The sequence below is a fragment of the Cyrtonyx montezumae genome, unplaced genomic scaffold (genome assembly GCF_038088225.1).
Source record: "Cyrtonyx montezumae isolate F1298 unplaced genomic scaffold, pur_monq_1.0 scaffold_7, whole genome shotgun sequence".
In the NCBI taxonomy this organism is placed as follows: domain Eukaryota; kingdom Metazoa; phylum Chordata; class Aves; order Galliformes; family Odontophoridae; genus Cyrtonyx; species Cyrtonyx montezumae.
The window spans coordinates 14,249,785-14,263,443 of NW_027072078.1; the positions used below are offsets into that span (position 1 = coordinate 14,249,785).

Genomic DNA, 13,659 nt, shown 5'->3' on the forward strand with positions numbered 1-13,659 from the left:
TACCTAGAGTGCAAAACAGACCTATGTAGTCACATGATCACAGTTGCAGCACGTGACCTCTTCCCTCACTCAGCTTACGACCCCTTTTCACAGAATATACTGTGAAACTACTGTGAAGTATCTTTCATTCAAATAACAGTGTCAAGAATGAGGGGTTTTTTTTGTTTGTTTGTTTGTTTTTTGTTTTTTTTGCTTCCTAGATCAGCAACTTACTTCAGCACCTGGCCTAACCCTGAATCTTTTAAAAATAGTTTTCAAATGGTTGCCTACACCATTAAACTCAAAGCTGAAGGCAGCAAATTCCTGATCTTAAAGATCAGTAATGTCTCAAACACAACAGAAGTACCTAAATATTGTAAGAAAAAACATTATTTGTATATTTACACTTCAATAAACTCAGAGGTTTTATTTCAATATATTTAACAAGGAAAATATTTTTAAATACCACACACACATTTAAGTACTAACTACTACTGCTAAAAGCTATTCTAGAATACTTACTTCGGTGAAGAGATAAAAATTGCAATGATATTTAACAGACGTCATACACATATCAGTGTATGAAAACACCTGACAATTTGAAAACATATTTCTACTTACTGAAAAGGTTTCTTGCTGTTTCTGGTTCACTGTCCAAAGGTTCTCCAATACCATATTTATTTTGTGCCATAATGCGGAACACATACTCATGGCCTTCCATCAGCTTAGGAATAGTGAATAAGCATTCTTTGGGCTCATTAGTTACTGGTACCCACGTTCTCCTATTTGCTTCTTTTTTCTCAATAACATAGTTTGTAATCTTAGAACCACCATCATCTAATGGAGGAAGCCACGATATTGTCATTTTGTCAGCCAAAATTGACTCAAATTTAATTGGGCCCACTGGAGGTCCAGGACGGCCTAAAATATAAATTTTTATTAAAGAATTAATTCAAACACTATTCAAATGACATACCACATGAATGTTATCAATTTATGTAACATAAAAGAGATCTTGATATCTACCCAGAACATTTAGTCTCATCTCCTTCGAAGCAGTTCCTAAATTATTTACAGCTGTTATAGTATATAAGCCTGTATCACTTCTGCGAGATTGTTGAATCAATAAAGTGCAAGAGTCTTCAACAACAATCTTGTTCACGTGTTGGTCATACGACACTGGTTTTTTATCATCTGGTTTCTTTGGAGAAGCTTTTAGCCAAGTTAGTGCTGGGAAGGGTATGCCCTTTATCTTAGCCACAATCTTAACATCTGTTCCTTCTTCAACCTCCATAAATTCCTTGAGTTCAATCGATGGTGGGCCTAAAATTAAATGTTGAAAAAAGTTAACATGCAAAAACGCTTCATCACTGTAGAGTGGAATTTGTATTTACTGGTATTAGCCACTACTTACACGTCTGATCTTTGACAACAAGTGGACCAACAGTAGCTGAAGGCCTACTAGGACCTGCTATATTTACAGCCTTGACTCTGAATTCATATTCTCCACCTTCTATAAGATCCTCAACAGTAAACTTTGTTTCCTCCACATCACGTCTGTTGCATTGTTTCCAAGTCTCTTTCACTTCACCAGTACGATCCCAGTGTAGACATTCAACATTATAATGAGTAACAGGAGCTCCACCATCATTCTTTGGTGGTTTCCACGTCAAACTCACTGTGTTCTTGGTTACAAGGCCAATCTTTAATTTGATAGGTGGATCAGGAGGATCTTCAGAAAGGAAACAGAACTGTAAATAAATCCACTGAGCAGTATTATCTGGTTTCAAATAACTCTATTCATTTTGATTTCACTTACGGATTGGGTCCCTGGCTGTGGTTCGTTGGATAGTTTCTGCAGGAGGGCCAACACCAAAACGGTTTTCTGCACGTACCCGGAAGAAATACTCTTGACCAGATATGAGATCAGGTACAACAAAGGAAGTACTTCCACAGTTGGCATTGACTTTTGTCCAGGCTTTCCCATCGATAGTCCTTTTTTCTATAACGTATCCTCTGATTCTATCTCCACCATCATCATCTGGCATCTTCCATGAAAGTTTGCAACTACCTCTTGTGATATCGCTTACTTTTAGGTCTTTTGGTGGACCTGGGACATCTGTTAAGGTAAAAGCATGATAGAAACAATGTTACAAAGGTATGTAGGAAAAAAAACCCAAAACCTACTATTTGAACATTTCAGTATGAGTAAGTCATACCGAGAACATTGACTCTGATATGTGCTGTTTTTTGTCCTGCTTTGTTCTTTGCTGTAATACTGTATCGTCCAGAATGACTTCTGTTGCACTCAGGGATGATAATCACTGAACGTGTATCAGTTGCTTCCACCTGTAGGTCATAGAAAAAAAGAGAAGTTATAGATCAACATTAATTGTTTATGTTTTAAATTTTCTGCCACACTAAAGTTACAAAAATTGCCTGCTTTACCTGAGCTTCTTCAGGTACATTATGACCTCCCTCCTACAAATAAAGGGAAATAAAGTAAATATGAAAGGGATGTACTTAAATGTCTAGAAATAGATGAAGAAAGAAGCTTTTCTTTTACTAACCTTTGCTGCTGTCTTTGCTTTTCCTTCAAACTCCCAAAATGATTTTGGAACTGGACGACCTTTGATAATAGCTGGGATTTTAATTGTTGTACCAGCACGACAAGAGAGGAAATCTTGTGTACCAATATCAAGAAAGATTTCTGGTTCCTCTGCAAAACAAAACAAACAAACAAAAAAAAGTCAGTAATTTTTCAGAGCTACCAGAAGTAAATTTCTGCCAGAACTAGTCTAAATCCCCAGATAAACATACAGAATGTATATTTATTTGGGAAAGGTGATGTGTGTAAAATGTTTGCTGGGAATTATAGAAACAAACAAACAAACAAATAAATAAATGCTGTTGCAATTTCATCATAAAATACAAAGTACTTCTGTACTATGGCTGTGGATACTCTTAAGAGTTCTCAGATCATGCTCTTATAAGTGTTACAATGATACTTTCCAAAAGGTCTCTTAGTCTTTTATTATATCCCTGTGTAATTATTTGCTTGATACTGAATCTGCTTGCTTGGCATCCTGCTCAAGCATTCACAGCAGTAGATAGCATTTAGATATAAATACCTGAATTAATTTCTATAGAACACTTACCTAAAATATCTTGGATAGGTATGTCAGACGTTGCAGGACTTGGTTCTGATTCTCCTGCAGCATTTACAGCTTTCACCCTGAATCGATATTTTCTGAGCTCTTTCAAATTGGGAATAACACATTCACAAGTGGGAAAGAGTTTGTCTCCTTCATTCACCTTTTTCCAATCAGTACTACCTTCATCTTGCATTTCAACAATATATCCTTTTATTGGGCTACCACCATCCTTTTGTGGAGGCTTCCAAGCCAGAGATACAGATGATTTGGTTTTGTCTTTGACTTCTGGACAAGATGGTGGGCCAGGCACAACTTGTAAAACAAGAGCAAGCAAAAGCAAGTTGCCTGAAAGTTAGTATTTGCTTATATTTTTCTTAAGAGTTTATAGAAGAATGCAAACATTTTCAGTGTTTTTCTACCATACATAGTGCATATAATCCTAGATTATGCATAACAATTACAAATGTTACGTATATTACTGAGGAATATTTTAGGTAAAAGGCGCGAACATTGAATTCTAACAGTGAAGAAAAGTAACCATATAAAAATCTGACACTGAACTCAAACAAGCATACTTGGCAACATTTACAATGGTATAATCACAGTTGTATGTATATAAATGAAAGGGTAAAAGTTTAAATAAGCCAATTATTTTAAAACCAGTGAAAAATATAGAATTAAGTAACTGCTTTGCATCAACATCATCTTTTTGGTTTAACAAAAGAATTAATTGCACTAAATTCAATGTTAACAAAAATATCATATTCTGGTGTGATATAGACCTTAAAAGCAGTCACAAATTTTATACTTACATATGGGATCTGCTGCTAAAGCAGGATCTGACGGTTCACTGGGAGGGCCAATTCCAGCAAGATTTTCAGCCATAACTCTGAATTGATATTCAACACCTTCAGCCAAGCGAAGCACATTGTATTCTAGACCTTTTACTGATGGTTTCGTTACTGGAGCCCTATTAACACGTGACCAGTAGACACCTCCCACCTCTCTCTTCTCCAACCAATAGCCAGTTATTGGGCTGCCACCATTGTCCAAAGGAGGCTCCCATGCCACCAGCATTGATGACCTGGTGTGATCTAAAATTTTTGGCTTTCCAGGAGGTCCAGGAAGGCCATAGGGATCCTTAATTACAACTTTTTCTGAGAGGCATTCATCACTTATTCCATATTTGTTTACAGCCCGGACTCTAAATTGGTATTTTTCATTTGTTGCAAGATTCCACACCTGAAAAATAAGATTTTAATTGGTATGTAGTTATTTTCAGAATAAACTTATTTGCTGTTATTCAGGAGGTTTTAGCTTTGGATCTCACTGTTACACTGATGTGTACATGGTTACATAGTAGTGTGCAGTGCCCTAGCTATACTCTTATTTAATGTGCACAGGACCAAAAGTAAATAAAAATGTCATCAGGTTTCACTTTGCAGTTGGTAGAGCTACAAATAATATTGGAAAATGATAAAGATGTCATCTTCTAAATTCATATGAAATTAAACAGTGAATGAGAACAATTTTGTTTTGTCACAAGAGGAAAATACATAAACATAGTATGCATGTTCATAGTTGGGCAATATGCATCCAGTAATAACGCACTTGAACAGGACCACTAACACAGGTATCTACGCAAGAAGTAGTTTTCATGTAATGCATGCTGTCATGCTGAAGTATATAACAAAAATAATAAAATTACCCCATATCTTCTATCTACAGCACTGTTGGAGACTTCTTCCCACTCTGACTTTTTCCTACTAGCATCACGTTTCTCAATAATGTAATGGGTAATTTCACTACCACCATTATCAAGAGGTGCATCCCATGTTAAATAACATGATTCTGCTTTAATATCAGAAACAGCAAGGTTTCTTGGTGGAGAAGGACGATCTATATGAGAATAAGAGAACATAGAACTCCATTAAGAAAATAACAAAAGCATTTTACTATCTGTCATTTTATTAAAATGTCACATCCTTACCATATACTTCAACATGCACATTGCGAAATGCAGTGCCAAGACGATTGGAAGCTCGTACAGTGTAAGTGCCTTTATCATCTCTCACAGCTGCAGGTAGGGTAAGTTCAGTTTTTGCTTCACTTCTCGATACCTCTTCTTTTGTTATCTTAAGTGCACTGGATGTTTGGTCAATTAAAACTTCGTTCTTGTCCCATTCAATCTTCGGCATTGGCAGTCCAGTCACATCAGCAGGAATATTAACTGGTTCTCCTGCCTTCACTTTGATAGTATCTCCTCTAACAGCCAACCTTAATGTTACAGTTGGAGGTACTGAAAAGCAGGAAAAGAAAAAAAAAAAGTGAAGTTGTGGATAAAAGAGAAAACATATCGCGTTGTTTTTAAGATATTTATATAGATTTATTTAAATATACCTTCATCATCTTGTATAACTACATTGAGGGGCAATGATGGTTCACTTTCTCCAATCTCATTAACAGCTTTGACGCGGAATTCATACATGTGGAGTTCATCAAGTTTTTCAACAAGAAGAGATGTGGTTGGACAGAGCCTTGGGTTCACTCTTTCATAATCTTTTGAATCATGTCTCCTCTTCTCAACAATGTATCCTAAGATAGGACTACCACCATCACTACGTGGAGGCTTCCAGTCAAGTGTAATGGTTGACTTTGTCCTCTCTGTGTACATGAATCTCTCAGGTGCTGTTGGAGGACCTATTAACACAGATAAATCATAATAATAAAAAAGTAAAATACAATGTCAGTTACTAGGAAAGTAATGCCTCCTGTTTATTTCAGCAGAAACTACAACAGATACAATGAACGTAACATTACTTGATAGAGCAAATTCACAGCTACAAAACACTATTTTTCACCACAGTCATCACCATTAACTGCATTTTTGCCAGCTATGAATACGAGCCTGCATGCTGTGCTCATAAAAATCTGAGCCAGAGGATGTAACGCAATTCACAGCTGCTGCAATGTTTCATAGAAAATATTGCCCATGCAGTTCAGCTTTCATTGTGCTAACATCCACTGTTTGGTGTCCATAAACGTTCAGCAAGTGCAGATGAATGACAATGGCTGCAATTTTTTCAACATGGAGGAATTCAGTTCCACATCTTGGCACTTTCATGTCAGATGGCATTTTATCAGACTCCTCTTCTGCTGCCATCTGTCATATAGCAACATAACTGAACAGAATATTGGTGGGAACGTTCAACCTCTACTGCCATACCACCAACATCTACCTCTGATGTCATGGGCCAACGTAATAAAACAGAAGGCATTACTTTTGGAGCAGTCAACAATATTTTAAATTATGACTATGGTAGCTACAATAGCTGTGGCTTTTCAAAGTTATATGTTTCACATGTAAAATATTTGAATATGTTTATGGATAGAATGAAGTTTCTAATGTATGTGGGTGAAATGACACTAAGTGGTATCTCAATAAACACTGGAATTTTATTACATAAAGAGACATAGTGGCTTTATGCTCTCAGAGATTTGAGTTAAGTAAACTGTGAAAGGCAGACAAATTATCCAGACAGGGAGAAAGAAACAAAAACTCACAGTTTAGTTAACTTACCTAATGGATCAACTGCAAGAATGGGACCTATTTCAACAGCTGGACCAGTACCAAACTTGTTCTTGGCACTGACACGAAACTTATATTCCTGTCCTTCAACTAGTCCTGTTATGTCACATTTAGATCTTTCTGTGTCGATAGCTAGTCTCCATGTGTGCATTTTGGCATCCTTTCGTTCAACAATAAAGCCTATGATATCGCTGCCTCCATCATCTTCAGGATCAGACCAGTTAAGCAAGCACATCTTTCTGTTTGTGACGACTGGCTTTAGGTCAAGGACTGGTCCAGGAACATCTGAAAAAATGAAATCAAACAAGTAGTATAAAGCCCAAAGATTATTTCATCAAAAGAGATGCTTAGTTGATTTCAGAAAGTATTTTTCTTACCAAATACTTCTACTCTGGTTCCCGCTGATTTGGAACCGCTACTGTTTGTAGCAGTAATTACGTATCTTCCATGGTCTTTTCTCAATGCATTCTTAATGGTTAATTCTGATTTTGTGCCAACATTTTCAATAACAACTCTATCTTTGTCCAATTCACCTTCCTCCACAGTCCATACAATGGTGGGAGTAGGACGCCCTGTCACAGTAGCAGGAATTTTAATAGTTTGCCCAGCCATGATCTGAATGCCTGCTTTGACAGAAACATCCAGCTCAACAGTAGGAGGCTCTGAAGAAGAAAGATAAATGGTTCATTAGTTCAAGGGTAAGATTCAAGTACCAGTTTTAGGCAGCAGGAAAATTTTTCAAAATACTATAATTGTAATACCTTGAGGCTCTGCAACTGTAACAGGTTCAGTTTCACCAGGTGGTCCTTCACCAGCTGCATTAAGTGCAGTAACACGAAGTTTATAGTCTGCCCCTTCTCTGACTTCTTTAACAGTATACTGTCGGACCTTAATGGGTTTCTCTGTGCAACGTGACCACTCTTTTGTTCCCATTAGTTGTTTGTATACATGGTAACCAGTGATATCTCCACCACCATTATACATAGGAGGTTCCCATTCCAACTCAATAGAAACTGAGGTTGTATCCGCAACCCTTGGAATGGGTGGACCAGGTGGCACTATAAAATAAGATACATAAATCAAAGTTAAAGGTTACAAACCCCATTCTGTCACTAGTCTGATAGCATATTTTGTTAAGATACTTACTTATTGGGTCCTGTGCAGTTTTTGGATCTGATGGTGGACTAAATTTACCAGGGCCAGCTGCATTTTCAGCACAAACTCTGAAGATATAGGTCAATCCTTCCAATAGTCCTTCAACTTTTAGTTCCAGAGCACTCACGAGGTTCCTGTTGACTCGAGCCCAGTGAGTGCTATTAATTTCACGTCTTTCAATCCAATATCCTATGATTGGGCTGCCATTGTCTTTTGGTTCATTCCATTTAACCAACATACTGTTGCTGGTAACATCTTCCACATCAGGTTTATTAGGTGGATCTGGTGGAGCTGAAAAATAAGATTATAATTTTGTAATCTTTGCTGCCTTATTCAGAATTTACTCAGAGCTAAGAGAGAATAAATACAGGACAAATGAGTAATTTTAAGAAAGTCTTAATTATCTTACTCCCTATGGTTCGTAACTGTAACCAGTCATCAAACTTAAGGTAGTTTTCGGTTTTAGTAAGAATATGGTTGTTGTTTTTATTTCTTCACTGTTGAAATTAGAATGCTTTTTAATATTTCCCTTTATATCCATGGTTTAAAAAAATGTAATAAATAATAAATGCATTGTCCAATTCTCTTCTGGGAAACTTTCACATGGGTAAAGCTGAGCATTCTAAGAGTCTGTAGATCAATACTGGTTTTCAGAGAAGACTGTATTTAAAAGTTAAAACTTACAGAAAGGATCTTTTGCTGTCACTGGTTTTGAAACACATGGTGGCCCTGCTCCAACTCTATTTTCAGCAAATACACGGAAGAGATATTCTTTCTCTTCAATCAGTTTTGTTACATGGAATTTACAGTGCCTGAGTGTTGAACTGACAGTAACCCAGCCCATTTCAGCTTTTGTATTGTCTTTCTTTTCCAGTACATAGTTCAGGATTTCACTTCCACCATCATCAAGGGGAGGCTCCCACTTGCAAATGACAGAATTTTTCCTTACATCTTCAAATACAAAGTTGACTGGAGGCCCAGGAGTATCTGTTAATAAAGCAAGAAAAAATGATGAGCACTCACGTACTTCACTTCTCACTCAGTGCTCTGAAGTAGCTGATTATGAGCACATTTACTACACACCTAACACATTGACTTCACAGGATGCTTTTGCAACGCCATGATCATTTTCCACTTTAATTGTAAATGTGCCATGGTCAGCTCTGATGGAGTCACGAACTGATAGCACAGACTCTCCTTCTTTGTGGTTGTCAATACTCATACGTTCTGGCAGTGAAAGTTGAAAAGGTTCCTCTTCCTCAGCTTCACCCTTCTTCTTCCTAGTATATGTTGTTACTCTCTTCTTGATTTCCTCTGGTCTGATAACTTCATCATTCCTCAGCCAAGTGATAGATGGATAAGGTGACCCTGAAATATGTGCCTCAAGTATGATCTCATCACCTTTCTTCACCTCAAGGCCAGATTGCAGGTTTGCAGCAAGGAAGACTTTGGGAGCCTCTGTAATAAAACAATGAACAAATGAAGAGTAGAATCCACACACGTGTGTGAGGAGACAATTACAACAAACAGTCAAATAAGCAATTCATACCAATAGGATCCACAGCTTTCACAAAAGGAGTAATTCGAGAAGGTTCACTAATGCCAGCAGCATTCTCAGCACGAACACGAAACTGGTATTCCTTCCCTTCCTCTAGACCTTTCACTGGATAGGTTAAAAGTGGCACCAGATATTCATTGCATCTTTCCCACCTCTCCTTGCCCTTAGCAAGCTTTTCTATTATGTAGCCCATAATCTTGCTTCCACCGTCAAACAGTGGTGGTTTCCATGTAAGTGTTATTGATTTTGATGTTGGATTATGGACCTCAAGGTCAATAGGAGGATCTGGAGGCTCTGTGAAACAACAGCAAAAGAGCCATTACATGAGAGAATAACAAATGAAGATTTTAGCTAAAATTCAGTGTGCCAGGTCACTTAACAATACACTTACGTTTTGGATCTTCTGCAATAATTGGATTTCTTAGTTCAAGATATTCGCCTCCTCCAATTTTATTGACAGCTTTAACACGGAAATAATATTCACTGTTTGGGATAAGATCTTTGACTTGCCATGAGAGTTTATTTTCACCAGACATAACTGGGATATATGTTCTACGACCAGCTTCTCTGCGTTCCAGAACATAATGCAGAATAGGAGTACCACCATCAAAGTCTGGAGGTTCCCAGGATACCTTACAAGAATTCTTAGTTATTTCGCTTGCCTTAATGTCTTTACACTGTCCAGGTGGACCTGTAATTATAATAATTAAGTGATATAGCAATTAACTAAATAGAAGGGAAATATATTCCTACAAATATGCAATCGTACTTCATTTCATTACTTTGCAGAAGGCAGAACAAAACCACAAATGCTGGCTACACAGCATACGTCGGAACTTATGGTCCTAAAGGTGAAAAAAAATCATAATTCTTAAAAGCTTTTTTAAAATTTATTGATGACTATTCATAATAATCGGACTTAATTATTATAAGCAGCCACAGACTAATAATATCAACTTATAATAAAGTGTACATTTGGTGAAATTTTGTTTTATTAATGCAGTGAAAGCAATTTACAGAGTGTCTGAGTTGAAGTGATAACTCCATGTGGCAAAAAAAAAGATTTTCTAGTACTTTCATCCGTTACTGGGATCAAACAGAGACAGGCAAGTCTCCCAGAATAGAAGATGTCAAGTTACCTATGACTTTGACGTGGACAGAGCCAGTTGTTGATGCCAGTTTGTTCTCCAGTGTAATTGTATAAACACCAGCATCAGCGTGAACACTGTCTATGACTTCAAGCAATGCAGAGGTGTAGTCACTCTTCATCGTTGTTCTGTCACCAGCTTTCAACTCTTTGCCATCTTTGTGCCATGTGATAGTTGGGGATGGAACAGCTCTGAAGGGTACAGGAATACTTAATTTCTGTCCTTTAACAACAACAATATCACGAGTTTTTAGATCAATGGTTGGATTACCTGTAAAATTAAGTACAGTATTATTACAAATTTACTGAACTCTACAGACTTTTTTCAGTTATCAGTTATGTAGATTTCAGAAAGGAAATCTATTCTTACAGTCTGGGTCCTTGGTAACAACTTTTTCTGAGATGTCTGATGGCTCACTAGCTCCAACAGCATTGACTGCTCTGACTCTCAGCACATATTCCTTGTCTGGAACAACACCTTCCTCCACTTTGCATTTTAGATCTTTAATTGGACGAGAATTGATTCGCATCCATTTTTCTGTTCCTGCTTCGCACAACTCAACATTGTACCCAACAATAGGACTTCCACCATTCTTCTCTGGTGGCTTCCATGCAATGCAAATATGATTTCGACCTGCATCTGTGACATGCAAATCCTGAGGAGGTGAAGGAGGGCCTGTAAAATTCAAAAAGATTTGTGTTATTTTTCACTCAGAATATCTGCACTAGCCAATACATTGCTTCCATAGTCCATACACTGTATATTATAATAATACTTACTTGTTGGATCTTCAATGTGAATGAGATCAGTTGGTTCACTGGGATGACCACAACCAGCTTCATTTTCTGCACGAACCTGGAACTGTACATCTATACCTTCGATGACATCAGTCACTCTAAAATGGCAATCTGGGCCAGCTGTCTTGCCAGCTTTTACCCAGCGGGTGGCTAGTTTTTCTTTCTTTTCAATAACATATCTGAATAAATAGGAACAAATAGTATCAGGCATGTCAAATACGAACATTTCAGATTTCACGCTTATTAAAATACTGTGAGATTGAAATGGTTTGGCCAATAGAAAAAAAAAAGATATTCACTGGTGACAGATTCAGTGAGCTTTATTTCACATATCAGCAACACAGTCCTAATAGCCCTAGTAGGTGCTAGATGTAATGGGTTGCCATTGATGACAGAGTAAATTTGGAGACACTATTACCGAAATTCTGCTGCGTTCTTGGGTTTTGTGAAGAGATGAAGAACTCCCATGCTACATTATCTTTGCTAGTTCATACAGTAGGGGATATAAGTTCTACTGAAAATATCTATAGATGTTATCTATGAATACTTGTCTAAGTTCTGTTTACAATAGTCTACGTGATGGTAAGGAAGATTAAATGATTCATGTTGATTTAAGCAGATCTTTGTAGTTGTCAATTTCTTTAGGATATGCTTACTATAAATGGGAAGAAGAGGAAGACTGAAAACAGAAAAATCTACCTAGTATTCAAGGTAAATTTCAGAGAAGAGATATTTGATAAACTAAAGAATAGGAGAATTTAGTAGAAACCAGATGGAGGAAAATCTGTTTGAGAAGTGGAATAAAGAGAATAAACATTAAAAAAAAAGATGATGCTTTATACTAGCTGAGTATATATGATTTTGATGAGAAACTCAGAAGAAAGAAAAATGTAACTATGAGAAAAGGTAGCTAGAGCTCCACCTAGAGCTTGAGACTATGTCTGCATTAAAGTTTGTTTCATTCTGTATGCAACTCGGTTTCATCTGATTTAATTAGATGCTTTTTTTGAGGATGTTTAGACACATTCACCACTTATATACATGAGGTAACTTCTATTTGCATAATTTCCACTTTTAAAATTAAACACTTGCTGCAACCATAAAATTGCTTCATTCACATAAATTCACCTCTTTTTCATATAAAATGCAATCAAGTAAAATTTTAAAATTTTTGATGGAAATGTCTTCATTTATGAAAAAACAACCCACAGAAAACGCTACACAGTCATAAAATGAGCTTACCTTTGAATTGGTCTGCCACCGTCATTCTTAGGTGGTTCCCATTTCAAGTCAACATGGCCTTTTGTCACTTCAACTACTGTAAGAGCATACGGAGGCCCAGGAGTTGCTAAATAAAACACATACACAAATGAGTAAAAAAGGAACCCACAAGAACTGATTCAATTAATCACTCCTAAAGCAAATCTCAAACTTACTGAAAGTGTCTTTAGCAAGCACTGAATCTTCAATTTCACAGTAGTCACTTTGCCCAATGGCATTTTCGGCAGCCACACGGAAGACATACAATGAGCCTTCAGTTAGTGGGCTTACTGTGTACTTGGTATCTTTCACTGTTGTATCAACAGTCTGCCAGCCTTTTCTCCTTACATCTCTCTTTTCAACAATGTAGTTGGTAATTGGGGAACCCCCATCTTTTTCTGGCACCGTCCATTTAAGATCTGCTGTGTTTTTAGTAATATTAATAACCTCAAGCCACCGAGGTGGTGAAGGAGGATCTGCAAAATAAGAATAGAAGGAAAAGCAGGTTGCTATCTTGCCCAGCAAAAATTCTGGAAGACCGAGAATAATATTGAAACTATAAAAACTTTGTATTTTCCTTAGATGAACAAAGGCAAATATTAATATTTAATAAGTCTGGAAATGTTCACTTGGTGTCTACAGGCACAGGCAGACATGGGGCTTTTTAAAAAGGATTAAGTGCACTTGTAGAAACAGCACATTCTGAAACAATACTTACACAGCCTCTCCTTGCACAGAACAGGGTCACTGGGTTCACTGGGCTCACTCTCTCCAGCTTTGTTCACAGCTCTTACACGGAATGAATATTCTTGTTTCTCCATAAGCCCTTTGAGGAAGTGTTCAGTTGTGGGAACACCTTCAGCCACTCTCACCCACTCATCTGTTCCAGTCTTTAATAGTTCAATGACATAAGATTCGATCTTTGCCCCTCCATCATGTTCTGGCTTTGTCCAGTTCAGGAATAAAGATGTCTTGCCAACATCTTTTACTGTTGGCTTTCCAGGGGGCCATGGTGGAT

At 37.2% G+C, this 13,659-nt stretch overlaps 1 protein-coding gene across 1 annotated transcript in view; it reads right to left on the reverse strand.

The window, feature by feature from the left end:
* TTN (titin) overlaps positions 1–13,659 on the reverse strand; it is a 237,676-nt gene that overhangs the window by 65,722 nt on the left and 158,295 nt on the right. Inside the window, exons 222-247 of the mRNA XM_065750962.1 lie at positions 13,360–13,659; positions 12,818–13,117; positions 12,624–12,729; positions 11,364–11,560; positions 10,954–11,259; positions 10,576–10,854; positions 9,828–10,127; positions 9,428–9,730; positions 8,962–9,336; positions 8,563–8,865; positions 7,870–8,169; positions 7,485–7,781; positions 7,101–7,385; positions 6,715–7,008; positions 5,535–5,834; positions 5,125–5,433; positions 4,843–5,033; positions 3,947–4,376; positions 3,138–3,446; positions 2,550–2,698; positions 2,428–2,460; positions 2,199–2,328; positions 1,799–2,098; positions 1,394–1,711; positions 1,006–1,302; positions 601–900 (exon numbers count right to left, since the gene is read on the reverse strand). Coding sequence (XP_065607034.1) covers positions 601–900; positions 1,006–1,302; positions 1,394–1,711; positions 1,799–2,098; positions 2,199–2,328; positions 2,428–2,460; positions 2,550–2,698; positions 3,138–3,446; positions 3,947–4,376; positions 4,843–5,033; positions 5,125–5,433; positions 5,535–5,834; positions 6,715–7,008; positions 7,101–7,385; positions 7,485–7,781; positions 7,870–8,169; positions 8,563–8,865; positions 8,962–9,336; positions 9,428–9,730; positions 9,828–10,127; positions 10,576–10,854; positions 10,954–11,259; positions 11,364–11,560; positions 12,624–12,729; positions 12,818–13,117; positions 13,360–13,659 — 7,011 coding nt within the window. The remainder of the gene's footprint in view (positions 1–600; positions 901–1,005; positions 1,303–1,393; positions 1,712–1,798; positions 2,099–2,198; positions 2,329–2,427; positions 2,461–2,549; positions 2,699–3,137; positions 3,447–3,946; positions 4,377–4,842; positions 5,034–5,124; positions 5,434–5,534; positions 5,835–6,714; positions 7,009–7,100; positions 7,386–7,484; positions 7,782–7,869; positions 8,170–8,562; positions 8,866–8,961; positions 9,337–9,427; positions 9,731–9,827; positions 10,128–10,575; positions 10,855–10,953; positions 11,260–11,363; positions 11,561–12,623; positions 12,730–12,817; positions 13,118–13,359) is intronic.